This window comes from Mya arenaria, chromosome 7, assembly GCF_026914265.1.
Source record: "Mya arenaria isolate MELC-2E11 chromosome 7, ASM2691426v1".
NCBI lineage: Eukaryota > Metazoa > Mollusca > Bivalvia > Myida > Myidae > Mya > Mya arenaria.
The window spans coordinates 19,099,490-19,127,390 of NC_069128.1; the positions used below are offsets into that span (position 1 = coordinate 19,099,490).

Sequence of the window (27,901 nt, forward strand, 5' to 3'; positions counted from 1 at the left end):
GACTGTGACACATTCGTAGCAAAACGTATAAATAGTTTGTGCATTGCAAATCAATTATAAGTAATTGCATATCAATACATTTAAATTGATGCTACTAGTGAATTGAGTCTTAATTGATGTAAAAAAACATTTCATTGAGCTAGTTTATTCCGTCATTAAATGGTAATTCTAGAGGCACGAAACATAACAAAAGTATGCCTTAAGACGAAAGCTACTCTAATGTTAGAAGTCCTCCACTGAAGGTTGTCCTCTCACTTGTACTATCAACGTTGGCTATAGGGGAAGTAGATGCCTGTACCCAAACATGATCCTCTTGCTGCAGACTTGCAAGAACGGTGGTAGAAGAACAATCTTGCAGATTGTAACTATAATGTTTTACTCTAGTTATTTCAGTCTTCGATCCAAGATTTTTGTTAGCCTTGTATAGATAATAGTCATATCCCTCAGCTAAGAAGCAAATTTGGTAAGAAAAGAAGTAGTTCCCTGCAACTGGCGCGACGAAGTATCCCGTATATGAATCGTAAGCGTTGCCCAAGTTCTCGACTTCATAAAGAAATCTCATCCTGGTACTTGTCATGCTGTATCCGTAGAAGTTAAACAAAACCATCTCGCCTGGAATAGAACAACACAGTCTTAAATTATTTCATGTCCTCGAGCAAGTTCTCGAAAGTAGATTGGTTTATGATGAATTTGACTTTAATAAGAACAGGAAAGTACATGTTATTATAAAAAATGAAATAATTATCAAATGATCGGATTCGCTATTTTTTTCAGAGATTTTAATTATGTTATGGAATGTATAGTGCAAGAAAATAACCAGTACAAACAGACGGCTTTCGGTCTACATGATTCGCAAAGCAACTTAATCTTACAAGTTTGATTTCGACACGGCTTTGTCTGGTGATGGTTGCCAATGCATGGGCGCCCGTATGGAGAGGATGAAGGGTGGACACATGTCCGGTTCCTTGTCCGCTCCCCAAGACCACAGGTCACCGAACAGTCGCCCCATGCGTTCCACGAAGTCCAACCTGTGTATAACATGATATCAATAAAACTATTATTTTTATGATCTATAAACAGTATACATTTATTTAAATTCATATTTTGCCAGTACATGCATTGATGTTTTTGATATTTTCGTTCGAAATTATTGCACACATATTATGCAATACCAACAAATTGCTTATAAATACGAAAAGTTTGCCAGATGTTATCAAACCTTATAAAAATATACATTAAGTTTTTTTTAAGAAACGTTCGGCGACGGATCGAAAACGGCGTGCAAAAATGATGACGTACAAAAGCCGGTTACGAGTAGTTGTCATTTTATTTCTTTATACAAGAGTACAGGTCTAATGATCCCGCTCCACCTATCGTACAGATTATTCCTCCAACTTCCATATACATTATGCGCGCTAGTAGTATAGGTTAAATTATTTAAAAGTCTGAGGTCGTAAATCAAAGTTCTAGCCGTTTATAAAGTATATCCTCATCTGATAACCCGTACCGGAAAAATGTAGTTGAATGCACTCTCCGCTTAGTATATAAAACTCACTTGAACAGGATGTATCCATACAGACGCGATAATCCTGAGAATCTCCAAAGCAATTGTCGCCGAACCTGTCTGGTATTGGGTTGGTGCAGGAGCGGGTCCTCTTGGAAAGGCCGGTGTCACACGTGACTGAGCAGCTGCTCCAACCAGACCACCGCGCCCACCCACCATGTACTGAGAGAAGCAGACAGAGAGAGTTGATTCGAGGCATTAGTGTCGCCGAAAAAAACTATGCATGTGTATCAATATAGAGGTGTTTAACTAAGAGAAAATTCCGTTGATGAATTACTGATAACATACTTAAACGTTGAGACTAATACTCAAGTTACGATACCCCTTCTTTGTGTATGTTATCCGCGTTTCCTTATGTCCTAAATCACCAATATAATCTGTGCTACAATATCTCTATGTTTTCTGCGCTTTATACCAAGGCACCAGAAATTGATTGCTATTAAAATATTGAAAATAACAAAAACAGCTGACACCGATGCATTATCCAAATAATATTATTACAATAATTTGTATAAATAAATATTCAAAAAACAGAAACAACCGTTCATATTCTGCAGGATTTTAAAAGTAGTTTTTTGAAATAATCTGAATAACAACCTCTCCTACCATGAGCAAAATAAAGAAATTACCAGAATAGAAGCATCTGGCCGGCGACATATAAATATAATTAGAGCTGCACTCTCACAGAGTAACCGTTTTGACAACTTTCTTACTTTTTGTCTTGGAATGAACCAATTTTTGCTTAATTACCAGCAAACCAGTGATGAGAGACTGCTGCCAAAAGATCAGATCGCAGATTTTCATATTTCCGTTTGAAAATGAATGTTTTTTGACTTACTAACGGTTTAAGAAAAATGCATAAAACATATTTTTTTTACCTTAAATATAAAAATCTGCTATCATTTTTTTGTCAGAGGTCTTATATAATTGGTTTCCATGGATTTTTGCAAAAAATGGCTCGTTCCAAGACAAAAAATAAAAATGTTGTCAAAACGTTCAGTCTGTGAGAGGGCAGCTTTAAGTTAAGAACGTGTTTAAAAGGATGTTGTTAACAAAATAATGAAAGTTGTCTTCTGCGGAAAATACAGAAAATTGTCTTGACATTGCATTATTTTCAGCGCAGTAATACCATGCTAACCAGGACACTCAAAGAGGTTGAATTGAAAGTATAGGCCGTTTTCGCTGTTTAATCATTGTATATTATATCGTAGAACGTGCTTTACGGTGTTAATCAAATTCGAAAAATGGATTGTAGATATTGTATCAACTTGGTGAAAATGTTTTACTTGATTTGGAACGTTTAGACACGTTTCACGACTAGAACTTATACAGACATTGTACTCTGACCTGGACATAGCTGGTTGACACAGACAATGATCTGGTTGTTTGAACCCTGACATTCAAGGCCGCCATTTTGGGGAACTGGATTCGTGCAGGTGCGTGTTCTGATTTGAGTTCCGTTGTTGCACGTGACGTCACAACTCGACCAAGAACTCCAGGCGGCCCAGTTTCCGTCGACTTTGTAAAATAAGTAGTGAATAAGTAGTGTGCTTGTTACGTCGTTCGTATTATTTGTATGATAAACGTGTTTAACTTAATAGTATAATGCCTATAACGTATCATGTTGTAGTTTTGAATGCAATTTCGAATCTAGGTCATTCGTAAAACACCAAATATCTAATTTTGCCGTCGATAGTTATTTTATAATTGCCTTTAAAAATCACGTTTGTAACTGGATTTGTGATCTGTTTATGAAAATTATATGGCTAAAGGAACAAAAGTCTTCCAGTGATCTAACTTAAACTAGACGTCTTAATTAATTGAAAGTACCTGTTTTTTATGTTTGTCGAATGTATTTTTTCTTAACTTTGTAAGATAGTATGTGGAATTTTACATGAACCAACCCTGTATAAACTTGCATATCAGTTAAATTAGCCAGGTACCTAAGTTACACAGTCCACAAAACTTTGGACAGACAGATTTTGCGTGGTTCACATCAGCGCAGACATTCAACACGGTGTTCAGTCGAGCACAGTCAACCGAAGTGTCGTCGATACATGTAGAAGCTGTAAGGTTAAAGATGCTATCTTACTCCCAAATAAGATTCACCACACTAATAAAGTTTATTTAATATACCAAAAAGGATAAATTAAAACAATGATTCACATTAAGGATACCCAGTTTAATTTGAAAGAAAGGTGCAGAAAACACGGTATTTCTACCTTATGAGACGATAGAAGATCACAGTAAATTGTACTCACCAATCATTTAATATTTTTGCGTGCTCAGCTATAAAATACATGCTTTTAATCTTCTTATCGGTAATTAATATTTTCCATGAGTGCATTATTTAGTTATTAGTTTAAGGTTTATCACTCAAAATATGTATTTGTTATACATGTGTATGTATTAATTTTGAAAAAGAATGTCACTTTAAGCAGAGCTATACTTGCAATTTTATTTCATGTTCTAATATAGCAATAACGTAAAAATCAATTTAAGAGATAGACGTTTAAAATATTACGTGTTTGAATGAACTATGTATTATAAAAAAATAAATATCAAAACTCAACTATGCAGTTCGATACATTAAGCATCTTAAGACAAGGTCACCATTTTGATATGATCATAATACTTATAAAATATTTGTTGAATTGTTTGACAAAACATTGATCTTTACTATAAGTAATGCAATAGAAACTATACAATGTTCAACTTATCATCCACCCCTTGTTAAATTGCGCAAAAATCAAAGGGCAAATGGCCAACACAAGAAACCAACATGAGTTGTCTGAGAGTGAGACTGGACCAGCGATATAGGCGTCCGCATCTCAATCAACACTGTATGGGTTCGAGTACCAAGTTTTCCCAAGCCGGAGTTCGTTTATTGGCTTCTTAATAAAGAACTCCAGTGTATTGGTTTATACACAGGACAATGACTCGAGAGTGATTTTTATATCAGCATTAAGTTGCCTTCGAGATTGATTTCAAATAATTAAGTATAGTTTAAACTAAACAAACGAGACAAAAAACAACACAGCTAGCCAAATTCTGATTTACAGAACAAAATAGCTGCAAATTACGTTTTTTGTGGAGACACAGTTGCTCATTACAGCCATTTGAGGAGCAGCATTCATGGCAGGCAAGTTGTTGACGTGTGTAGAGGGAACGACCTACAACGGAGCTTGGACCAACACCGCCATTGCTGCAGAGCTGTATGGAAAACCAGACACATGTAAATAAGAGTACGTGTATTGTTTCGATATTTTAAATTTTTAATTGTTTTATTTTAAAGCGCTTTAGAAACAGCTGTTGGCGGTGTTGCATTTATAAAACATTCAAAAGAACAGCTGCACGAGGTGTTTCATTTTCAAGCACCAACAGAGTGTTTATTAAAAATAATTTCAAATTATTAAACAAGACAGCAATTCGTATTGATTCTTTTTCTGAGCGTTCTCCTGAAAGTTCCGGGTTGATATAACTATCACAGAACAAAACAGAGTCGCCGCGTGTTTGAAATGGGCGTCGTTTAAGATGAATTACAAACTGTATATAGTTGTTAATGATACAAGAAACAGACGTGCACCAATACAATTCTTACTTTAAAACTTAAGTTGTTTGGAAAAGCCTACAGTTTGTTTTAAAATCGCTTACCTGGTTACTTTGACATCCCATATCAAAGGTCACGTGAGGTGATGAGCTCGTCTCTTGAAGAAAGCAGTTCTAAACAAATAAGAACAAACAAACAGCAAAAGAACATTAATCTGAAATTATTAGAATAGATCTTTTAACAGAAACAATAAGTATACCCTCAGAATAAAAAGCCACTTGTTTAAATATAAGTGTATAAAGATACGATACAGGTTTGCTTTTTCATAAAATAACTTTAATGGATCGATACACAACTATGCTGGAGTTTTATTTTCCAAAGGGGTATCGAGCCAGGGCCGCCTTGGTAAGAAGCCAATTAGCTTATCGGAAAACCTAGTGAGCTCAACACATTATTTGGAGATGGTTTTCATGGTTGCTTTTGTCTAAAATTATCAATTTTTAAAGTTTTTTGGCATACATATGAATTGTTGAAAATCCATTCCACAGAATATTAGAAAACACCAGTGCCAATGTTACCATTTCAAACTCAAGACTTAGAACTGCAAAACATTTTATATTCACTTCTAGCAGAGCATCGATGGAGAACTTTGCTAGATTTGCTAATTTATTTTGCTACTTGAATCTATTGTTAAGATATATTTTGTAAAAGGAATAAAATAAAGAGCATTTTGTTCTTCATACAAGATAAGGCTATTCTGAGATTATGTCTAGAATCGGACTTGAGACTGTTTGTATTCAAGTGCCAAGTACCTCCCCAGCTCTGCACTGCATCCTCGAGTTGCATGTCTGTGGATCAGTTATATTCTTGCAGCTGAAGCATTCTAGGCATTCTGCAAAACAAGACCACAGTATGGACATTCAACTTCAACCTTTCCAATTTAACTCTCGGCTCAGAATATTTAGGGACAAACTTAGTTGAAAAAACAGTAAGAACCAGTAGGGAGAAACTTGTCAATGAGATTAATCGTATCAAGTAATTTAATAAAATGTTGTCAACGAGCCTATTAATAAAATAGTACGCAAGTTACTGAAACCAAATTTATATTTGAACAATCCCAAGTTTAATTTCCAGCAAAATACTTAATTTAAAACAAAATCTTCTTCTTTGAAATATGAACCATACAATATGATGGAATTAAAACATTAAACACACAATGGTTAAACACCAATGCTGGTCTATATCAATCAACATAATGAGTTATCCCATCGGCACATAACCGTAGAATTTTAAAACAACGATATTTTCAAAATTCTTATTTTAAATCAAATTCCGAACATATTATATACAACTTTAATTACCTGAAGTCTGCCAAACGAGCACGAATACCAAAACGATGGAAAAATCAAGCGCTGAAAATAAACGGCGTACAATAGGATTGAGACGTTCAAACAGATATCTATCAATTTTTAATGCATTAAAGTTTTCGATATTACGTCGAAATTGTTTTTGTTCAAGCCCCTTTTAAGAGAATTTAACGACAAAATACGAATTCCTTAAAATTCCGAAATAGGCCAAAACTTATAACATTCCTCATTAAATTGTCCAAGGCATGTCAGAAATTTTTAAAGGAGGTTAAGTATGCCATCTTACTCCCAAATTAGATATACCACAATTAATACAATTGTTTTGAAAAAGATGCATAAATATTAAAAACAATGGTTCTTATGAAGGCTACTATGTTTAATATGAAAGAAAGGTGCAGAAAACACCGTATTGATGGTTGATCACTGTAAATCTTTACGGACTCACCAGTCAATTAATATTTGTGAGTTTTCAGCTATTAAATACATGTTACAATGTTGTTATCAGTTATTTATATTTTCCATAAATGCATTATTTAGTAAGTAGTTAAAGATTTATTACTCAAACTGTATGTTTGTTATACATGTGTATGTATTGATTTTGAATACGAGTGTAATTTAAATAATTGCATTTTCGAACATCCGTCGAATCAGCAAAATATCTCAAGTGGCAATTAATGTCAATCACAAAAAAATAAAGAAAAGAACAAAGATAACTTACTGCACTTCATCGTAACGAGCCATTCATTACGACCAACTACGATATGATAAAATAGTATAAAGTATACAGTCTGAAACGAGAGAATTTTAAAATAGGACACATTTTGAGATAAGGTAAGGTCTAATTTAACAATGCTGTATCTTATGGAAGATTCTAATATCATTTGTCCTAAAGAAAAACGACAATAAAGAAGGACCAGCAAATAACAACCTTAGCGCTACTCATAAAATTGTCATATTGTGTAATAAACGTAAAATTCATTAGTTTAAATGTATTTTCATTTGTTTCTTCTGAGACTATGGGTATTTAATGAAATATAACAAGCTCCCAGACCATCTTTTACGCACATATTGTTATATCAACATATTTTCCACATAACTTATACAGTATATTTCGTGTCATCTGGTGACACAATTGTGGTTATTTTTGTTGGCACGTCAATTTAGCAAATACATAAATGATGTAACCACTACAGGCATTGATTCGAAAAAGACTTGTCATAAAAAGACGCTTAGAAAATCGTGTAGACAATGCATTCACTTTAAAGAATAGCTAAATTTAAAAGGTGTCGCGTCATCGTCAACATTAAGCCAGCTGTCATGAAGGTCAGCATACGCGATGAAGACAACAGGGACGAGCCAAATAGCCTAAAATTTAAGCAATATCTAGTTAAAGGGTACAATAAACCGGCCAAAACAAACATCGAATATGAAACTACCTTCACGTAGGAAAAATAACCACTTTTAAGTCCTTTCATATATTATAATCTGGATGCAACCTGTTGGCGACTGATATCTGACGATCGCTGTGGCCTGTGCATTCGCTTTTGCCAATGTTTGGAATTAGGGAATTGTCGATGATCATTTATCTATGAGAACTTGTGAAAAATTGATGATGTAACTCTTAGACAGGTATTTTTATAGAATGATTGGTGCGCAGTCTCCGATGAAGCGCCGGTCAATTTCATCACTGGTGAGTCTCAACCCTCTTCTGAAAACAAACTTGAGCGCCATAGAGTGGATTCCAATGTGTGATAAAAATGACACCACTGTGAGGTCTGTAGAAGACCAGTGAAACCTGAAAAATGAGCGACCTTGCGCTTGTCATTTGTTTTGCAACAAAGAGGTTGCATAGCTGTAGCATTTTCTGTGTGACTAGGGCTTTAACAGCATGCACACGAATACAGATAACGTATGTCTCCCGTTCTAAATTAAAATGTAAGGCACGAAACAGAACTCGTGCACAAATAAAACTCTTACATACGTATCTCTTATCTAATCTTGGGGCACCTAGAGAACATTAATAGACTATTCAGTTTCAAATAAAGATATGTCCAATCTTTGTCCGTATACATAATAAAAAACATGAGTATTTTCCATCACAGAAAATTACACATTGTTTGCCAATTGCCTAAATAGGTATATTTGGCCCCAGTGACCCCCCCCCCCCCCCCAAGGTGTAGACATATAACGTAGCTTGTAAAAGTGTTTGAAACTTATGTTTCTTGCTGGTGAATCAATTTGAGTATATTGGCATTTTGGGGTATATTTTTAATTTCTACATTTTATGATGACCCAAATTCGACCAAGCTGGTAATATTAGTTAACAGCATATTGTTCATTAAAACACATCTACTGGAAGTATTACATTGCAATAAAGGCGTATAGTGCAACTTTTCATAAATGTGAATGACACTTCTGTTCGACCCGAATGTTTCGACACAGTCCAACTCCTCCGAGCAGCCATTTTAACAGTCTCGTGTGCATTTGTTTATGAGTTATTACTATAAACTGCGATCAGTGAACTAAGAAAAATATATTATAGTCAAGATTTTCACGATGGTACAAAGTATCCACACGAACCATATAGAACGTTTGAAAACTCAACAAACAGCTAATCAGCTTGATGGCTGTACTTTGTTACAATCCATTCACTACAAACCTAGACAAAGCCTTTGAAAAGTGAAGTGGATTGATCAACCGGTAAATTACATATTTGAATACGATAACTAAATAATTATGATATAAGACGATGCAAATTGTACAAGTCTTAATCAAACTCTTATCTGCTCTGTTTTATTCTGTTTGTTATGTTCATTTACTCGACAACGCATTTACCTCGTCTTTTAGAAGGTTTTGAACTGATTGGAAGACCGAACCATACACTATTATTAACCACAAATATGACAACTAAATGAATTATTCACTAGTGTCGTCTCGTCTTTCGAGCAGTTTTGAAACAAAAGAAATCTCGAACCATTACGTGAAAATTTACATTCATGATGGAATGGAGTTTGGAGACGAATCGAATAATTCAGCGCCAACGAAGTGGTTGTGTACCGACAATTAATCACATCTAAAAAGTTACACACCCGAAAAAAAAGAGAAGATGGGCCAGTCCCAGTTATATGAAGGCCTTCTAAGCTCTGTGCTTTGATTTGCAACGAGTCAAACTCGATGGAGCCTAAGCATCTTAAATATGTTGTAAAGAAGTGCAAACAGTACAAGTACACACATAATTATTTAGGTTGTTTTCCAATTTGGCGTAAGAACAGGGATTGTTCGTTTCGAAACAACAAATTCGCTCGCATTTATATTTACTTCAACGTATAAATGTGTAACATATGCCATCTTGCACTTTCGGTGCTTAATAAAAAAATCAGTTTCATGATTTGGCATGTACAGATTAAACGCTTAACATTCTCAAATGTCTCACAGTCAAAAGTAAAAAAGAGCTGAAAATAACAATATACCATCGCATTTTTTAAGCCGGAGTACACAAAGAGTTCATCGCTAGGCGGTCTAAAAGAAAGGATGGTTAGACTAGAGATAAAGCTTTGCGTTCCTGTCACACTCACTGACCATTATCTGTAGCAAAAAAATATAAAAAATAAGGCCATAGAAATAAACTGATACGTGTATGACTTTTGCAATGTCCTATGGTATTTATTAATTAATAGTTGGAATAGTTATGCACTATTGACTTAAAGTTGCCTTAACATAAGTTTATGGAATCACTTTTATCTTCGTAGAGTTGTTCACCGTAAAGAGTAAGAGTGCAAAGCATGGTTTTGACAACTTAAACGCCTTATGTCCTTGGAATAAGCCTTTAGTTATGACTTACTTTTGTTAAAAATATATGTATTATTAATTGATACCAGTTTTATAATTTCACCATTTCTTGAATTACAAATTATTGATATATCATAATATATATATAAGGGGTTTGACATCTGCTGAAACTTGAAACATAAGCCCACTGTTTTTACTTCAAAATGGAAAATTGAAACATAAGCTTACTGTTTTTACTTGAAACTTGAAACATAAACTCACTGTTTTCACTTGAAACTTAAAACATAAGCTCACTGTTTTTACTTGAAACTTTAAACTTGAAACATAAGCTCACAATTTTTAACTTGAAAATTTAAACTTTAAAAATATGCTCACTGTTTTAACTTGAAACTTCAAACTTGAAACATAAGCTCACTGTTTTTACTTGAAACTTTAAACTTGAAACATAAGCTCACTGTTTTTATTTGAATCATAAGTTCACTGTTTTTACTTGAAACTTTAAACTTGAAACATGAGCTCACTGTTTTTACTTGAATCATAAGCTCACTGTTTTTACTTGAAAAGTTAATTTTGAAGCATAAGCTCACTGTTTTTATTTGAATCATAAGCTCACTGTTTTTACTTGAAACATAAACTCACTGTTTTACTTGAAAATAAGCTCACTGTTTTTACATGAAACAAGCTCACTGTTTTTACATGAAACAAGCTCACTGTTTTTATTTGAATCATAAGCTCACTGTTTTTACTTGAAACATAAGCTCACTGTTTTACTTGAAACATAAACTCACTGTTTTACATGAAACAAGCTCACTGTTTTTACTTGAAACATAAGCTCACTGTTTTTACTTGAAACATAAACTCACTGTTTTACATGAAACAAGCTCACTGTTTTTACATGAAACAAGCTCACTGTTTTTACTTGAAACATAAGCTCACTGTTTTACTTGAAACATAAACTCACTGTTTTACTTGAAACATAAGCTCACTGTTTTTACATGAAACAAGCTCACTGTTTTTACATGAAACAAGCTCACTGTTTTTACTTGAAACATAAGCTCAATGTTTTTACTTGAAACATAAGCTCAATGTTTTACTTGAAACATAAGCTCACTGTTTTACTTGAAACATAAGTTCACTGTTTTTACTTGAAACATAAGCTCACTGTTTTTATTTGGATCATTAGCTCACTGTTTTTACTTGAAACATAAGCTCACTGTTTTACTTGAAACATAAGCTCACTGGTTTTACATGAAACAAGCTCACTGTTTTTACTTGAAACATAAGCTCACTGTTTTTACTTGAAACATAAGCTCACTGTTTTACTTGAAACATAAGCTCACTGTTTTACTTGAAACATAAGCTCACTGTTTTTATTTGGATCATTAGCTCACTGTTTTTACTTGAAACATAAGCTCACTGTTTTACTTGAAACATAAGCTCACTGTTTTTACATGAAACAAGCTCACTGTTTTTACTTGAAACATAAGTTCACTGTTTTTACTTGAAACATAAGCTCACTGTTTTTATTTGGATCATTAGCTCACTGTTTTTACTTGAAACATAAGCTCACTGTTTTACTTGAAACATAAGCTCACTGTTTTTACATGAAACAAGCTCACTGTTTTTACTTGAAACATAAGCTCACTGTTTTACTTGAAACAAGCTCACTGTTTTACATGAAACAAGCTCACTGTTTTACTTGAAACATAAGCTCACTGTTTTTACTTGAAACATAAGCTCACTGTTTTACATGAAACAAGCTCACTGTTTTACTTGAAACATAAGCTCACTGTTTTTACATGAAACAAGCTCACTGTTTTTACTTGAAACATAAGCTCACTGTTTTTACTTGAAACATAAGCTCACTGTTTTACATGAAACAAGCTCACTGTTTTACTTGAAACATAAGCTCACTGTTTTTACATGAAACAAGCTCACTGTTTTTACTTGAAACATAAGCTCACTGTTTTACTTGAAACATAAGCTCACTGTTTTTACATGAAACAAGCTCACTGTTTTTACTTGAAACATAAGCTCAATGTTTTTACTTGAAACATAAGCTCACTGTTTTTACTTGAGACTTGAAACATAAGCTCACTATTTTTATTGTTTCCTTTTATTCATATTTTTGTAGACCGGTAATATATTTTGATAAAGCATTATTTGAAATCCTAAGGAATGAATTTGAGCTAAATGTGAAAAAATGACATTTCAGCCATTTGGGATAAGTATGTTCTGTATATTTCTATTGGTCAATCTATATATATATATATATATATATATATATATATATATATATATATATATATATATATATATATATATATATATATATATATATATATATATATATATATATATAGAGAGAGAGAGAGAGAGAGAGAGAGAGAGAGAGAGAGAGAGAGAGAGAGAGAGAGATATATAGATAATAGCCACCCAAAATAGTATGCATGACCAGGCCGCACCAGAGAGATGATTTTTGAAATGAATTTTGAAGACACTCGAAATTTGTTTGAGCACGAAGGTGGTTCAACAACAGTCCAGCAACCGATAGCGTTATTGCCCTCAAACACTATTCTTGATGCTTATATTTTGAACTGCATATATTGTGTTATTCGAATACGCGTTTGTTAGAAAGCCATGAAAGAAAAAAAAAACATACAGGACTTGGTTTCAGCTTAAAAAAACTAATAACCCATTTGTGCGGAATAACTATTCTTGATGTTTCGGTGACTTTTGTGTTATCCTCAATATGCAACTAAAGCAATGTTTTCAGGTTTTTGTTTGATTTATATCATAATAACAACATGTTCCATGTGTATGATGTATCACCATGGTAAGGAGATGTGGCAGACATATCTATTTCAATTAAATATAATTTATGGTAACAAGAATTTATGCCAACCAGAATTCATTTTTCTTCCAAAAACATGAAAAACACACACACTATTTTCTACTATTGCGAAGGTTTTCTGTGGGCCATAATGATTTCATCGTTTGTTTTCCTGACCATACCGATAAGGTCAACAATCTGAATAAGGACAAATGCTGAAAAAATCAGTTTTTATTATTTAAACGTATTCGCACAGTTAAGTTTACGATTGATTACAAGTGATTGCTCATGATGGGGATCATCATAACAACGAGCGTTCGACAAAAAAAACATTTTTTTAAAGATGCACTCTTACTCCCATATAAGATGTACCACAATTTATACATTTTAATTCAAATTTCCGAAAAGGATGAACAAATGTCAAAAACAATGGTTGTTATGCAGGATACTGTGTATATCTGAAAGAAAGGTGCAGAAAACACGGTATGCTTACCTTATGCGACGATAGTTGATCACTGTAAATCGTGAAGCAGCACTCACCAATCATTTAATATTTGTGCGTTTTCAGCTATTAAATACACAGTTAATATATTGTTATCAGTAATTAATTATTTCCATTAATGTATGATTAAGTAAGAAGTTTAAGGTTTATCACTCAGTGTTTGTCTTTGTAATACATGTGTATGTATTTATTTTAAAAACGAGTTACAATTTAAATATTTAGTGAGTGAACCAATTAAAATGGAAAGTTTAACTTGCAAAATCGAAGACCCTTTGCCAGAACTGATCAATAAAGCTTTTAGTTTAAAAAAATAATATTATGACTACTCAGAAATATTAATTCGAGGAAGCTATCGTACGGTAAGAGAGCCGATAATTTGCCATGTACGTACTCCTTTGGGCGTGGTATAATTGTCAATGTTTTGAACATGAACTGACTCAAACGTTTCAAACTTGGCCATACTACTGTCATAGACATTTTATGTTGTAATTGACCACATTTAACGTCTTTGGCGCTTGTTCAGCTCTTTCTTCCGATTAGAACTGTCAAAATGCCTACACATGTTTGTTGTTAAAACGGTCTATCTGTGAGAGTGCAGCTTTAAAAAAGTATTCGGTATCGTGGATTTATTATGTTTAATATAGTAATGTTATTGAAATGAGGTCTTCCGATGTGCTTGTTGTATGTTTATTACTTGAAACACTGAATTATGCTCGCTATTATTCTCTTCATACCTTTGTTTTAATTTAAATAATTATAATGTTTAAATTTAGTAACATTCAGTTGCATGCTTATTATAAAACATATTCAGCATTTATCATATTTGCATAAAAAATTATGTTTTTTGTACACATGTGTCTAATGTGTTATTGTAGGCACAAAGGTCGCATTCAACGCCCACGGTGTCAACATTCTTTCCAGCAATGTATTGGCTTTCCCTACTATGCTCGTCAACGAAGGCAATGCATACAGCGCCAGCAGCGGGCACTTCACTGCTCCTGTGACTGGTATCTATTACTTCACGGCCCAAATATGCGTTGCGAGTAGCAGCACTATAAATATAATTTTCTACATGGAAAAGGGTCCAGCTTCAATGAGTGGTGCTCAAAGACTTACAGCAACAAGAGATTACCATGTAAATTATGGTTGCAATTCGGTCTCCACTTCGGTTAAATTGAATAAGAACGAGCACGTTTGGGTAAAGATGTTAACTACATACAGTTCATCTTATATTGAAGAAAATTCCTATGCTTGGAACACGTTTACTGGAGCTCTCATACAAGAATATTGATTGTTTCGATAATTTCTTCCCTCAAGACATTTAAAGGGAAAAGCAAGATTTAAAACTATAAAAAACATCCAATATTGATGTACATTGTTCTTCATTGGTTTTGCCAGATCAATATTGATGAAATATTTAAAATGCAAACATGTTATCAATGATAGTCCATTTTCTTTTAATATAAGTTATCTCAAATTAAACAGCACAAGTATGTACATGTATACTATTTAAAAATTCGAACATATGAATAACTTTCTAACGTATCTCTTTAAGTGTATACATATTAATGTGACGGGATGAACGGAACTCGCTTGTATAAGAAAAATCCAAGATAAACCAAAACATTCAGAATATTACATTTAGGGTAAACGAGAGCTCTAAGCCAGTTTACTGTCCTTACTGTAAATACGACTCACAAAGATTTACCTGTGTCATTTCAAGCGCCAATGTTCTAATTGTACATTTTGGGAGCTATGTTTCATTCTTTTTAATTTAAAATGAATCATTTCTAGGAATTAGACGTATTTTATTTTTCTCATGTGCTGTTTTATTATTGATAAAGAAGTATTCATATTTCACTTTTTGGCCAGATGCTCTTAATAGTTTCGGCAAAAGTAAGAACATATTGTGTTATTTCTTAATGATAAAGAAGGGCGGAGCTATCCAAGCGAGGGAGCCTTTAAGAAATTACACAATATTTTCTAATTGACTTAAGTTGTAACGTTGTTTTCTGTATGTGGTGAACCATATTATGACTTCATGTAGAGGTTAAAGTTTTTCTTACAAATACATCATGGCAAAAATGCGCATGGGTACATATAATTTGGTGAAAAATATATTTCAGGTGTCATTAAGATTTTACACAGTTTATGTTCAAACTATTTATAGTTTTACCAGTTATCTGTATGCGGGTAACCAAATTATGACGTCATGTATATTAGCATGACACCAAATGTTAAGCTGAAAGTCTTGACGATTAAACGTGGTACCTTTTGAGACCGATAGGCAATTTCATTGGCTGGGATAGCAGGTCACCATCTTATTACAATAGTCACTTATACATTGGTGATTACTTGTATTCCATGGCTATTCCTTCGGTATTGAGCCATTAGTTTATTATGGATATTCACGATGTAGTAGGCGCACAGTATGTATGAGTGAATTGAACCATTTGAATATCACAATTGTTCAGTTGAGGTTCGCTTTATAATTTTTATAGGTAGATACAATATTTTATGTTAATTTGGGTTGAAGTAAAAATGATCTTAGTTGAATTGGATATCAGTTTGAGTTGAAATAAACATGTTCTAAGTTGCTTGAATAAAATAGTTATTCTGGTAGTTGGCTCTTTTATTAAGTTCAGATATGTTGTTCAAATGTGTCTGGTATGATAAAGTTATTTTCGACAATGATCGTCCTTTGTTGTCATGAGTTAGCCGTCGTCCTTTGTTGGTAAGATGGAAAATGCATTTATGTCGTTCATCCAGGCACTTACGGGGGGCAACAACATATAAGCGTCTCGTTCCATAAAAGGATCTTAGTCATATTTTCAATAATTTAAAATCTATACAAAAGTCTCACAGTATAATACGTCGATTTTTTGTATTTCTCATATGTTTATTCATTGTCTATCTTTGCCTAAGTTCAGCTCACACAACCATGTATCAAACTAATGAAAATATGACACTACGATCATTTCAATTTACGACTAAGACCTACTTAAAACTTAATATGGGCTCAAAGCCCAAATTTCTCGACTCGAACAATTTGTTATGTGTTGATATGTTATGTATGTTTGTTACTCAATTCGAGAAATATGTCATTGAGCTTATGTTTCTTGTTATCATATACCAGACTTTAAATAAAGATTCTTGTATCCTGTATTTTGGTAAGGTGTTAATGTTGTTGTTTTTTAAAAATGCACTTTATTGTATGACGAAATAAAATGTGGAAAATCATAAGGAGTGTTAAAACGTATATACTGATGGTTGCCTTCAACAAATGTTGATATACATGTATGCTCAAGTCCACGATTTTTAATAGCGTGAGTCACGTTTTTCAACGAAAGGGTTAGTTTTTCTTATGTTTGTAAATAAGTCCTTGTGGGTGTGAAGGTTTTATAGTCAGTTTTCTCATTTTCCATGACTTTACCGGCATGGGTTCGCTCCCCACTAACACCACCATATTTATATTTTAAGTGTATTTTTGTCTAAAATATTGGTATCAAAAAGTAAAATAGTTACTTTATTTATAAGTGTTTTCAGTTGCGTTGCCGCGCGGAGGGGGGGGGGGGAGTGTTAATAAATCGTGACCAATTAGGGGCAGTGTCCTAGCTATTCATTTTATTTTCATCTAGGGTATAAAGTAAATTAAAAGTTTGAACAATTTACATTTCTGACTGTGACCTGATAGGTCTAAAGCGAGCCTGATTGGTCTCCTTAAATCGAGTTTTTTTCTCTTTAACGATAAGGTGTCATTATAGGGATAATAATACTTAAAAAAACAAACAATTGGCGTGAACAACTGGCGACGCCTGAAATATTCGTTTTGTTCGGGTAAATTGGGTTTAGTACTTCTGCGGACGCCCAAAATGGGATGTTGTGATATTTAGTGGTATTTATACCATTAAACCAAGTGAAAGGAATGGTTACTTCACAAAGGTGCACTGCCGAAACAGAGCTATGTATTCATTGTTTGGATAAAATGATAGGGTTTTATAACCGACGAGCCTTATATTTCAATGTTTGTAGCTATCACACTTAAAATTATAATTTTATTTTAAACGTTAACTGGTTCGCTTAGCGGACGAGAACGACTTCAAACGACTAAAATCTGTGACCAGTAAAATCGTTATTGTAGAGGTTGTGGTTTAAAATGAAAGACTTTGAAAATGGATGCACATATATAATTTACCAAATAGACACAAATCAAGTTGCAATTGTAGTTTTATTGATTAATTAAATTATTTATGCATTTGTTCGACATGGGTCTATTGTTGGTGAAAACCACTAGCTATGGGCTGAATGCAATTATGAAGACATCTTTTAATTAATGTTTTAATCATTTCCTGATTTGTTGTTCCATCTCCAGTGTAATGTAAAGGTCATGTTTTGAGTTCTGTCTCTTAGAATGCAGTGTAACCAATAGATTAGTCGAATTCATACCGGTTTATTTTAATTCGATTCCAAAGGCAGCGGCAATTTTTCAAACACAATAATAATGCATATATAAATATATAAATCTGACAATGTGTAAAATATATGAGGGATTTTTATGGCATTTTCATTAAAAAAATCATTATCAGCAATCGTTTTCCAACACAATAACATATGCTTTTATGAACACACCTATTCAGTATGATATACAGTATGATGCAACGACAGCAAAGTTACACATAGTTTTCAAACTTGTAGGCGAAAGGACGTAGTCCTGAGATATTTCATCTTTGGAGCTTTAAAGATTGTAAAGGGCAGAAATCACCCGGATTTACATGTCCACATAGTATATGTTATCTGTGGTTATCCGAATACGGTAACAGAATAGCATATGGATGGCTCTCTCAACATAAATGCGAACCAAAGCCATGCGCCTCAATTTTCCTTTTAGCTGAAAATTGCATCCTACATTTCATGATAGCAAGAATGATAATTTTTATATGTCTTGCAAACAAATCATGTGCGTATAAAATTTACCGGCGGCAATTACTTCATCTCCTGGTAAAAGAAAAAAGTGAAAATCTCCAATGATTTTGTAATGAAATTAATACTAGCTCTTCCTCCATATGCTTTGGCCCATGTACATAAAACATATTTGGCAATAAAAAATATAGCAGTACTATGGCTTTTGCAATTCATGTATGTTTGAGTCCTGATTTCAAAGAGAAAGGCGTTGAATAAATACTTCTGTACAGTCTAGTATGCAAGTTATTTTGGGGTATGTGTCAGTGAAAGATGTAGGCAATGTTCTTCGGATAGTATCTCTTAGTAGCCATACCACACAGTCAGTCAACTTATCGGCCATATAATCAATCCATAAATGAAATCTGGCAGCTGCCAACTGTCTTAAAATACTAAACCGCTTTTCTATGCCATGGAAATTCAGTCCAAGACGTAACCTTTTTTAATTCAGACAGTTTTTGGTCATTTTGCTCTCAACATGTAAGATGACGCTTCACCAAATGGAGTAAGCATTGCCAATTGAGTCATTAATACAGAGCAGTTAAAAAGCTTGCATCTGAATCAGAAGTACTTTCAATGCTAAATTCTGTAGTAGAATGCTGTGTTATTAATACCATTTTACTGCTTTTGATCAAATTTAATCTTATCTTAAGTTTTTGTGCTCACCTTCATCATCAAAGGGTGTTTTTGTGCTGATACATTTTGACAACATTCTGGTTACATTCTGCAGCATAAAGACATGCAGTGTTCCTGCTTTTCAATGAGTTGAGTGTAACATTCACTACTTTCTGTAATTTTAGTAGCAGTTAGAATCGACAGGATTACTGTTATCGACATAAGTTTCACTGGAGTCAATGTCAAATATTGGTTCTACAGGTTTCCTGGAACTCAGTTCGTATCATTTCATAACAATATTCAAATATATATAACATATATTTCATTCTAAATATTTGAAAATTTTATCGGAAGCTTAAAGCTATTATGAAGATCATCTTCTTCTACAGAAGGCAGTTAAACATATGTATTTGGTTTTCTTTTTAAGGATAAATGCATTTATAAATCATGGAGTGAAAAAGAAAATGTGTCTTTCTCTTACAGTAAACAGATGAATTTTGAGTCACATGTAAATCAGCAAATAAAATTGAACTCAGTGAAATCGTTTGGTATAATCAATGTAGGAGTATATGGAAGAAAATATTTAAGAAAGTAATAAAATCATAAAGCACATTGCCATTCAAGATATAGCCTTATGTGATAGCTGTTCCAGGAACACGCTAGTGTATTGTTGTAAGCATGTTTGTTCTATTGATGTTAAATAGAGGACAAGTGAGCTTAAAGTGACGAACAGATTCAACTTCCACACTTAGACATGCTTGCGAAGGAAAGATGTTTTACGAAATATATATTGATCTAATGAACTATGTTGTCCCAACGTTGTCACAACGTTGTGTGTTTGCTGGGGGTGCTCTGTAGTAGTTTTATCACTGAAAAATAACAAAGCAACACAGAGTCAGGTTCGATTTTGAAATTACTACGCGATCTACTTGCAGCGAAGTTAAATGTAAATAATTCTGATCATGTAAACCGTCCATATACATCCAAGTAGTTTCGAAGGAAAATGCTCTGATTGCAGATGAATTGTACACAAATTTCTTCTTATCTCATAGGTCAAAGTGCAAATCAGCATCATCCTACAGCACAAGGTTGCACAGAAGAATGCTGATAAAGCAATCGGGAGATAAAAACAACCCGATTTAAGACATGGTGAACACATGATAACCATATTTTACTACATTGATGATACAACAATGAATGATACATGATAAAAGGCTATCAAGAACAAGATTATATTAGTAGTTATATCAAGTTCATATTTATAAGAAACATTTGTGATTCAGCAAAAGCAATATTTAAGAAGCACGTACATGAAAAAGGACTGTTACATAGTTTTAAATGAAATCATGTGTTATGACAAGTAATATAATTGCAATTTCTGGATAAGTAATTTTGATATAAGAAGTTTGAGCCATTAAATGGGCTGAACTTCTTTTGCTCTTTAAAGTATTCAGTATTGATTTGTTACATTTATTAAAGAGAAGTGCAAATGTAAGCGTATATTCTCAAACTTAATACATCAAGGGCCATATCAAAGTTTTCTCTGCAACATTAATAGTGGATACAGCCGTTGTTTGTGGATGATAAAGTCCAAAGTCTCAAAATTGAAATGAGCAAAAGCTCAGGAATTACTCAATCATTAAATTCACGAATGGTGCTATAATGGGTGGCTCGGATGGGCATCGTGGGGGTGGGGGATTTTTCTCGCGAAGGAACAAATGTTTAGTAGTGACTCTTATTTTCACCATAGCACTTTTAATTTTCTTAATCAACGCTGGATTGTTCAGCAACGTTGCTACGTATACAGGAGAACTATGTCAACTGGATGATATTCCTCTACAGAAAAACTTTGACACTAAAAAGTTTTCTGGCAACTGGTTTGTTAGCAGTACAAAGGGATTGGAAAATAAATTGCTTGCGACATTAATGGACTTTTCTGATGTGAAAGTAAATTTTGTGTACAAAGATGAAAACAACTATGATATAAGATCAGGTACGTGAATCATAGTTATAAAGAATTTTAAATGTTGCTACTCCTATCTATAAAATTTGAAAAGTTTAAGTTTTCCTGTCGCAAAATTCTTGATTACTGTTTGGTTGATTTCATGGAGAAGGACAAGTGCCAATGTAAAATGTGCTTTTTATGAAAATATGTTTCCAATTTTAGAAAAATGAAAAAAATATATATATATATAAATACACCATTTTCCCGTGTAACGACGTTGCCAGCACAAATATATATATTTTTACATGGATAAACCAATAAAGCAATACTCAAGTTAATCATGCACTGACCAGATGTTTTCATAGACCGATGAACCGCAGTGCTTATATAATATAATATTCAAAAGCTTTATTATCTTATTATGTGCACACCTTTTTACAACAATCCGGCAACAGTCTGAAAATAACTCTTCCAAGACTATTTAACTGTATGAATTCGGCTGTTTGAACAGTGGCGGCGTCAATGATGTCGCTTGCCTCACCCACGTCGCATCTGTTGTACCGCAATAAAACGGCAATGGGTCAATTACAAACGTCGTTTTTCAGTATCGGATATATTTTAGACAGATTGCGTTAATCACTGGTTACTCGGAATATTTATGCATTTGAAAGTATACACGTTCATCTTCGGAAGAGCAATAGGAGTTTAGATATCTATTCATTAAGCTACTTCGAAGGAATTTTGATTAAAAAGATAAAATCACAAACTTTTCCTATATTTCCAGTTGGCGGGAAAATGTACGGCTGGTGGTGTCCTGTAGGTGAAGGTCACGTACGGATCAAGGACAACAACTCTCCACAGAAAATGCAGATCTTTTTCGATACTCCAACAGGGAAGAAGTTCGGTACGAAGGATATATGGGTGGTGAAAACGGATTACACAAGGTGGGCTATTGTATAGTCTCTGGGTAATTGAGGTTTATTTTTTACTTAATAACATGCTCTTTTTTAACTTAATTGCCTGCAAGTTGATGCTGACTTCGATAAGGAATATATTTTTAATTTTGCACTTAGGCCTAAAAAAAAAATGTTTGGTTAGGGTTACATCCTTTTCAAAAATAGGTAGGGTAGGTAGGCTTTTTTTTAAATTAGGCTTTATATAAGAATGTCATTTTTATCATTGGAGAATGGTGTTAAAGTTATCTTCTATATAAGCATTTAAGGTTTTAAACTTCATATTGAAAAGCCAAAAAAAAAGCAATTTATTTTTTAGTTTTTTTTTGTTTTTCATTTTTTTTCAAACTGACTATAAAAACGGTAGGGTCGGCGCCTTTCCGTAGGCAGGGTAGGGTAACCCGAACCAAATGTATTTCTTTAGGCCTTTTTGTTTAACATTGGGACAGGCGTGAGGTTGGGCGCCCATAAAACTGTCATGTGAGTTTTCCTTGTTTTCATTGACCATACCGAGGCGGTTACCAAAACTTTTACCAATGGCGGTTAAAAAAATATATTTACTTTGGTTATTAAACTTTTCTGATTAAAATCATATCGTCAATACCCCGGCTCGCACCAGCTAAGAATTTTGAGTACTGTGAGTGGGTTTCCGGCATGCATGTGTTGGTAAGATTTATGAGCAAATTACACCAATTCGGAAGTGACTACAGTGTAACATTTGTTGTTTGTTTTCGTTCTTTTAATAAACACATGGTAGTGAATCTGAGCATGGTTATACCATACGAGACCATTGGCTACCATCCGTCTATGCAGGTTAAAAAACTGAACGGTCGGTGATTTAAAACATCTTAGTGAACATGCTGGATCTACTTTATCTTAATTTATTGTTTACGTTTTTACTGCATTGTCTGTATTCCTACGCTGGATCGAATTCATAGTTCAACTATTTCTTTCCTACAAGATACGTAACTTGGTTAATGCTATTATATGCTTATCCCACATGCAGAAATTTCATCCAATATTTGGTGTTCGGGGTCTCAAACACTTAACATCAGTGTTTTATTTCGCGTGCAAACCGATCAACTCACTATTGCATATACATAAAAAATGGGATGCAAACGAATATTCGAATATTCGATCAAACGTCTGGTATTCGAATGTCAAAATCGGTATTCGAATATTCGGAAAAAAACAACAACTGTTGAATAAAAAGAATAAAATTCCTGTTGCCTGCAACTCTGTTGTTGTGTATAAAGTTCGTTTGTCTTGTTTTTACAACGATTGGCCCTTAATGCCAGAGGTGTGAATGTGATGACAATACACTATACACGCGCCATATGACATTTAGAGACATATAGTCTGGTACCATAAAGAGTCCCAGTTATTTACAATAACTGACTATTAGACAAGTGGTATTAAAAAAATCATTTTTTTCGGTAAATTTAAATGCCTTTGCCAAATAAGGACTTAAGGAATGACATGTGCTTCAAGCATGCAGTTACATGTATATATGCATTAAACTGTTTTCAATGATTTGAAATGTACAGAAGAGCATTTTAGTGTAATTTTCCTTTATTGATGTACAATAGAAGAGACAAAATCAACATATGTTTTCGTTTTATTATTTTACTAGTTCCCGAGTTTGTTTGGTTTTTCCATTTTTCGATTATATTTAATCGAGGTCAATCCGGGAACGAGGTTAAATGTCACATCTGTTGTACCGCAATAAAAAGAAAAACTCTTCATTGACGCATAATGTCATTTGATCAGGAATCCATGTCATTTCACATTGTTTACAAATATAAAGGCAGCGGAATTGAAATTTTTCGATTTTGTTTGCTCGTAATGTTTTTTTTTTCTTTTTGAAAATGGGAAATGATGTCATTTGGCGGAAATCAGGGTCCACCGCGAGTACTAGCGAAGACAAAGTAGGGTTTTAAATGTCCTTGTTATTACTTTAGCAAATAATAATAAAAGTTTACTATAACTTCTTAAATATGTATATTGGTAATCGAATATTCGATCGAAAGAATTACCGAATATTCGAATATCAGTTTTGCCATTCGTTTGCATCCCTAAAAAATATACTTAATGGTCTGTTACATGTATCTTATGCTAGGTGTGTGGCTCTTGCTGGGTCCAACACTAGAACACTCATTCCAATATATATTGCTTCTGCTGGCAAATTTTCTCACAAAACATATAAGTAACAGTTCTATTATGAAGAGTACATAGTCATTAAGACCTCTATGTTTGATATTTTAACAAACTGCCAACCATGCCAACTTTGAAAGTTGCTAAAAAAAGTAATGGTGATAATGGCGAAAACAAAATGCTTTAATTACTTTTGAAAAAAATCGTGATTGTTTTCCTTTTTTCAGTTACACAATATTGTATTCGTGTTGGGACGTAACATCAGACGGAAAGTGTGAAGCAAAAGGGGCCTATATAGGGGTCATGCAAAGAAATAGGGATCCACTACCTCAGAGCATTTTGGACGAAATTAATACCACCGTTCAAAAGAGTTGTATCAACGCTGATTCGTTACGCGTGGTTCGGCACGAGGGATACTGCAAGAAAGAACACGTGGAAATAAGTTGATATTCTAACCAGTGAGATATGTTGAATATATTCTTAATGTGCCTGTTTTAGCTTAGTTTCAAATGTATTATTGTTAATTTTAAACCTCCAAGATCTCCGAACTCAATACTTAATACATGTTAATATGCTTATAAAGTTGTATTACTTTTCAAACCATAATCAAACACATACGCAATTGTATTACTATGATTTATAAAGACTTGCATTACTTTGAGAACTCTACGCCTTTATATACAATTGTACTACTATGAGAACTATATACGCCTAAGCAATTATTTTTTTTTATGTGAACTCCATACGTCTATACAAGTGTATTTCTATGAGAACTATATTTGCCTATACAATTGTATTAGTATGACAACTGTATACGCATATATATACAATTGTATTAGTATGACAACTGTATACGCATATATATACAATTGTATTAGTATGACAACTGTATACGCATATATATACAATTGTATTAGTATGACAACTGTATACGCATATATATACAATTGTATTAGTATGACAACTGTATACGCATATATATACAATTGTATTAGTATGACAACTGTATACGCATATATATACAATTGTATTAGTATGAGAACTCTGCACGCCTATACAGTTGTACTACTATGAGAACTATACATAGGTTTACAATTGTATATCTATGAGAACACTACACACCTATAAAATGGTTAATCTTGTGATAAGTCCTCTTTGTACGGATATATAATGAGTTTGCAATCATGTCGCCACTCGCCACGGCTACAGAATGATGGCCGTCTCAATCGAGACTCTGGGTCTTCCTTCGGGGTGATTCGCTACATCATGTGACCCGAGCCAAGGTACAGAAGTAAACAGCGCACAGAACCTGGCTAGGGTCAATATTACTGTGGTTGACCAATCTTTTTCTTCTTCGTTCTCGCTTGTCTTACATCCCCCGCCCCCTGTGATGGGGATGAAATACCCATTTTAAACTTCTCAATTTCTCTTTTGGGCACAGTCATACCTCATACACCGCCGTTGTCGGCTTACTCTTAAAAGGATCAAGATCTTGTGTGCATGCTAAATATATTTGCCTTATCAATGCAAAACTTTCTAACAAGGTACAAACACGGATATGTTTGTGCTCACATGAGTTCATGTACTGTTGGACCTCATTATTAATACTGGTGTAATATTTACATAATAAATGGGCGATGACATACTAACACATGTATATACTCGTAAATAAACGATCAAAATTTGTTTAACAATGCTTTTATCATAGTTTCGTTGTTTTATCAGTGTGCGGCATTCGATTCGCGGAGATAACAAACTGCAATTGAGCCGCATCGCGCGATTTTGGGCCTTCGGACATAATTTTTACAAATAAAATAATCGTTAATAAAAATGCCCCCCCCCCCCCGTGAAAAATGCATTCACTGTCTGTGTTCAAAACGGCCCAATGAATACAAAAACGTATTATACACCATTTTCGTCTTAATTAATGTTTCAGAAGGATTATGGCCGAAGGCCCGAAATCGCGCGATACGGCTCATATCATGATTAAGATGCATGTGCGGTATGTCTGCGGAGTTTTTAACGTTCTGTGTCTCTCATTCAGTGTGTTTTGCCTCTGCACTGTGTCTGTAAACAGGGACATCGTAAATTGTATGGCTCCTGGGCTTGTCTGTGTAATTTTTATCATAGTTCCAGAGTCAGAATCTCAAACTAAGACGAATGGTGTATTGACCAAGCGAAAGCGATTAAAGTCGAGCCCTCGGATGGTTCGAACTCCAAGGGACCGGCGAAAATTTCTCAAGCCTCGGTTAAGATGTAGGATATCCAACTAAAAACCAAAACTCCTTTTCCGTGGAGACAAAGGATACAAGATATTCAGTGAAACACCTTATAACCAATTTCTCCTTTTTTAAGTTAAGATTATTTGCACATTATGTATTTACAAGAGGGATATGTCCAGGTGCAGATCAGCCTTCTAAATTCCATGTAATTTTGAGAGCATTTTATTTTGTTTGGGAGACTGTTCCATACCTGACTGGCCTTAAAGCGGAAAGAGTTCTTTCCATATTTAGCTGTTCGTACCGATGTAAAATCTACACAGTTTGAGATTAAAATTGCATGTCTTAAAAAGGTTTTGAACATGTTCTGGTGATATACCATACAGCCATTTGTAATTTTCAATAGCGATGCATCTTACCCTGCTATGATGTAATGTTGACAATTAAACTCTATGATAAATATTTTCGTAAGTTTAAGTGTTATAATCAAAACATCTATTTAAACTTTGAATTGATTTTTTTAGTTAGTCTTGCTACAAAAATACTAAACAACAGGTCAAAAGTTGAAATTGATCTGAAAAAAAGAAGAGATTAGTCTTTGAAGGATATTCAGTTGCTAAGCTGCTTTTTTTGCACATTTTAGAAATCTGGGAATCAAAAACCGCAACGCCTTAAAGTTTACATTGCTCTGCACAAACAATAGTGTGATTAAGAATATTGAATAGTTTTATTTCTTTAACAGACCTTGAGCCAACTGATATCACTTGCAATTTGTCAGGGTGAGCCTGCATTTGATTGGAAGTAAACCAGTTTATCAAAATCCTACTTTCTTCTTCAAGAGTGGTCTTAACAACATCATGATTTGAAGCTCACACAGAAAGAGTATTGTCATCTGCATGATTATAAGGCTGCCTTATTGATAAAGTAGAAGCTGTCATTGAGAACGATATTGAAGACTGGAGGTCCTAATATTTATCATTGTGGTACGCCTTTCAGGATGGAGTCCCACTCACTGGTAACTTGACCAAGTTTGACCCATTTGTTTTCTGTTTGTATAAGTGTACATGCTGGAGCTGAGAGACCATATGCATTAAGATTTTTAAGATGAGATCATGGGGCAAGCAGTCGAATGCTCTTGAGAGGTTCATTAGAACTGTGCCTACATATCTGTTCTCATCAAGGGCTTTTTGCCAGTCTTCCAGACAGTTTGACATCCAAATGTTGTTCTGAATGCTGCCAGGAAAGGATGGAAAATGTTATCAAAATGACTAATCAGTTGCTCACCTATGACCCGCTCATATAATATTGACAATGACGGTAAAGTACTGACTGGTCTGTAGTTCTTTTCTATAAAGAGGCCATCTTTCTTGAAAAAAAGTGTACTAGTGCCAGCTTAAGAATATTTGAAAATGATTCTTGGATTATGACTGCATTGGCCATGTTTCGGATGG

The 27,901-nt window shown here is 33.9% G+C and overlaps 3 protein-coding genes across 3 annotated transcripts in view; 2 read left to right on the forward strand and 1 right to left on the reverse strand.

Annotated features, from left to right (window-relative positions):
* LOC128240989 (A disintegrin and metalloproteinase with thrombospondin motifs gon-1-like) overlaps positions 1-14,896 on the forward strand; it is a 45,544-nt gene extending 30,648 nt beyond the window's left edge. The window contains exon 18 of the mRNA XM_052957976.1: positions 14,481-14,896. Within this exon, the coding sequence (XP_052813936.1) occupies positions 14,481-14,896 (416 nt within the window). The remainder of the gene's footprint in view (positions 1-14,480) is intronic.
* On the reverse strand, positions 130-7,230 carry LOC128239831 (hemicentin-1-like). Its single transcript, XM_052956274.1, has 10 exons — positions 7,200-7,230; positions 6,476-6,526; positions 5,927-6,006; positions 5,219-5,287; positions 4,648-4,777; positions 3,508-3,630; positions 2,912-3,082; positions 1,556-1,726; positions 873-1,028; positions 130-612 (listed from the first exon to the last, which is right to left on the reverse strand). Exons 1-10 carry the CDS (start codon positions 7,207-7,209, stop codon positions 212-214), a joined length of 1,362 nt encoding a protein of 453 aa, XP_052812234.1. The 5' UTR covers positions 7,210-7,230; the 3' UTR covers positions 130-211.
* A 5,688-nt stretch (positions 14,897-20,584) lies between the features above and the next one.
* On the forward strand, positions 20,585-24,801 carry LOC128239839 (purpurin-like). Its single transcript, XM_052956282.1, has 3 exons — positions 20,585-21,172; positions 21,909-22,068; positions 24,459-24,801. Exons 1-3 carry the CDS (start codon positions 20,842-20,844, stop codon positions 24,676-24,678), a joined length of 711 nt encoding a protein of 236 aa, XP_052812242.1. The 5' UTR covers positions 20,585-20,841; the 3' UTR covers positions 24,679-24,801.
* The last annotated feature ends 3,100 nt before the right edge of the window (positions 24,802-27,901 follow it).

What these genes read in the sequence shown, in the direction of transcription:
- LOC128239831 (XM_052956274.1), bottom strand. An exon ending in TGCAGTGCAGAGCTGGGGAG is followed by an intron (nt 5,288 to 5,926) that starts GTACTTGGCACT and finishes TTATTTGTTTAG; the next exon opens with AACTGCTTTCTTCAAGAGAC. An exon ending in TGTCAACCAGCTATGTCCAG is followed by an intron (nt 1,727 to 2,911) that starts GTCAGAGTACAA and finishes TGCTTCTCTCAG; the next exon opens with TACATGGTGGGTGGGCGCGG.
- LOC128239839 (XM_052956282.1), top strand. Translation starts at nt 20,842, where the DNA reads ATGGGTGGCTCGGATGGGCATCGTGGGGGTGGGGGATTTTTCTCGCGA. An exon ending in CAACTATGATATAAGATCAG is followed by an intron (nt 21,173 to 21,908) that starts GTACGTGAATCA and finishes CTATATTTCCAG; the next exon opens with TTGGCGGGAAAATGTACGGC. An exon ending in GTGAAAACGGATTACACAAG is followed by an intron (nt 22,069 to 24,458) that starts GTGGGCTATTGT and finishes TCCTTTTTTCAG; the next exon opens with TTACACAATATTGTATTCGT.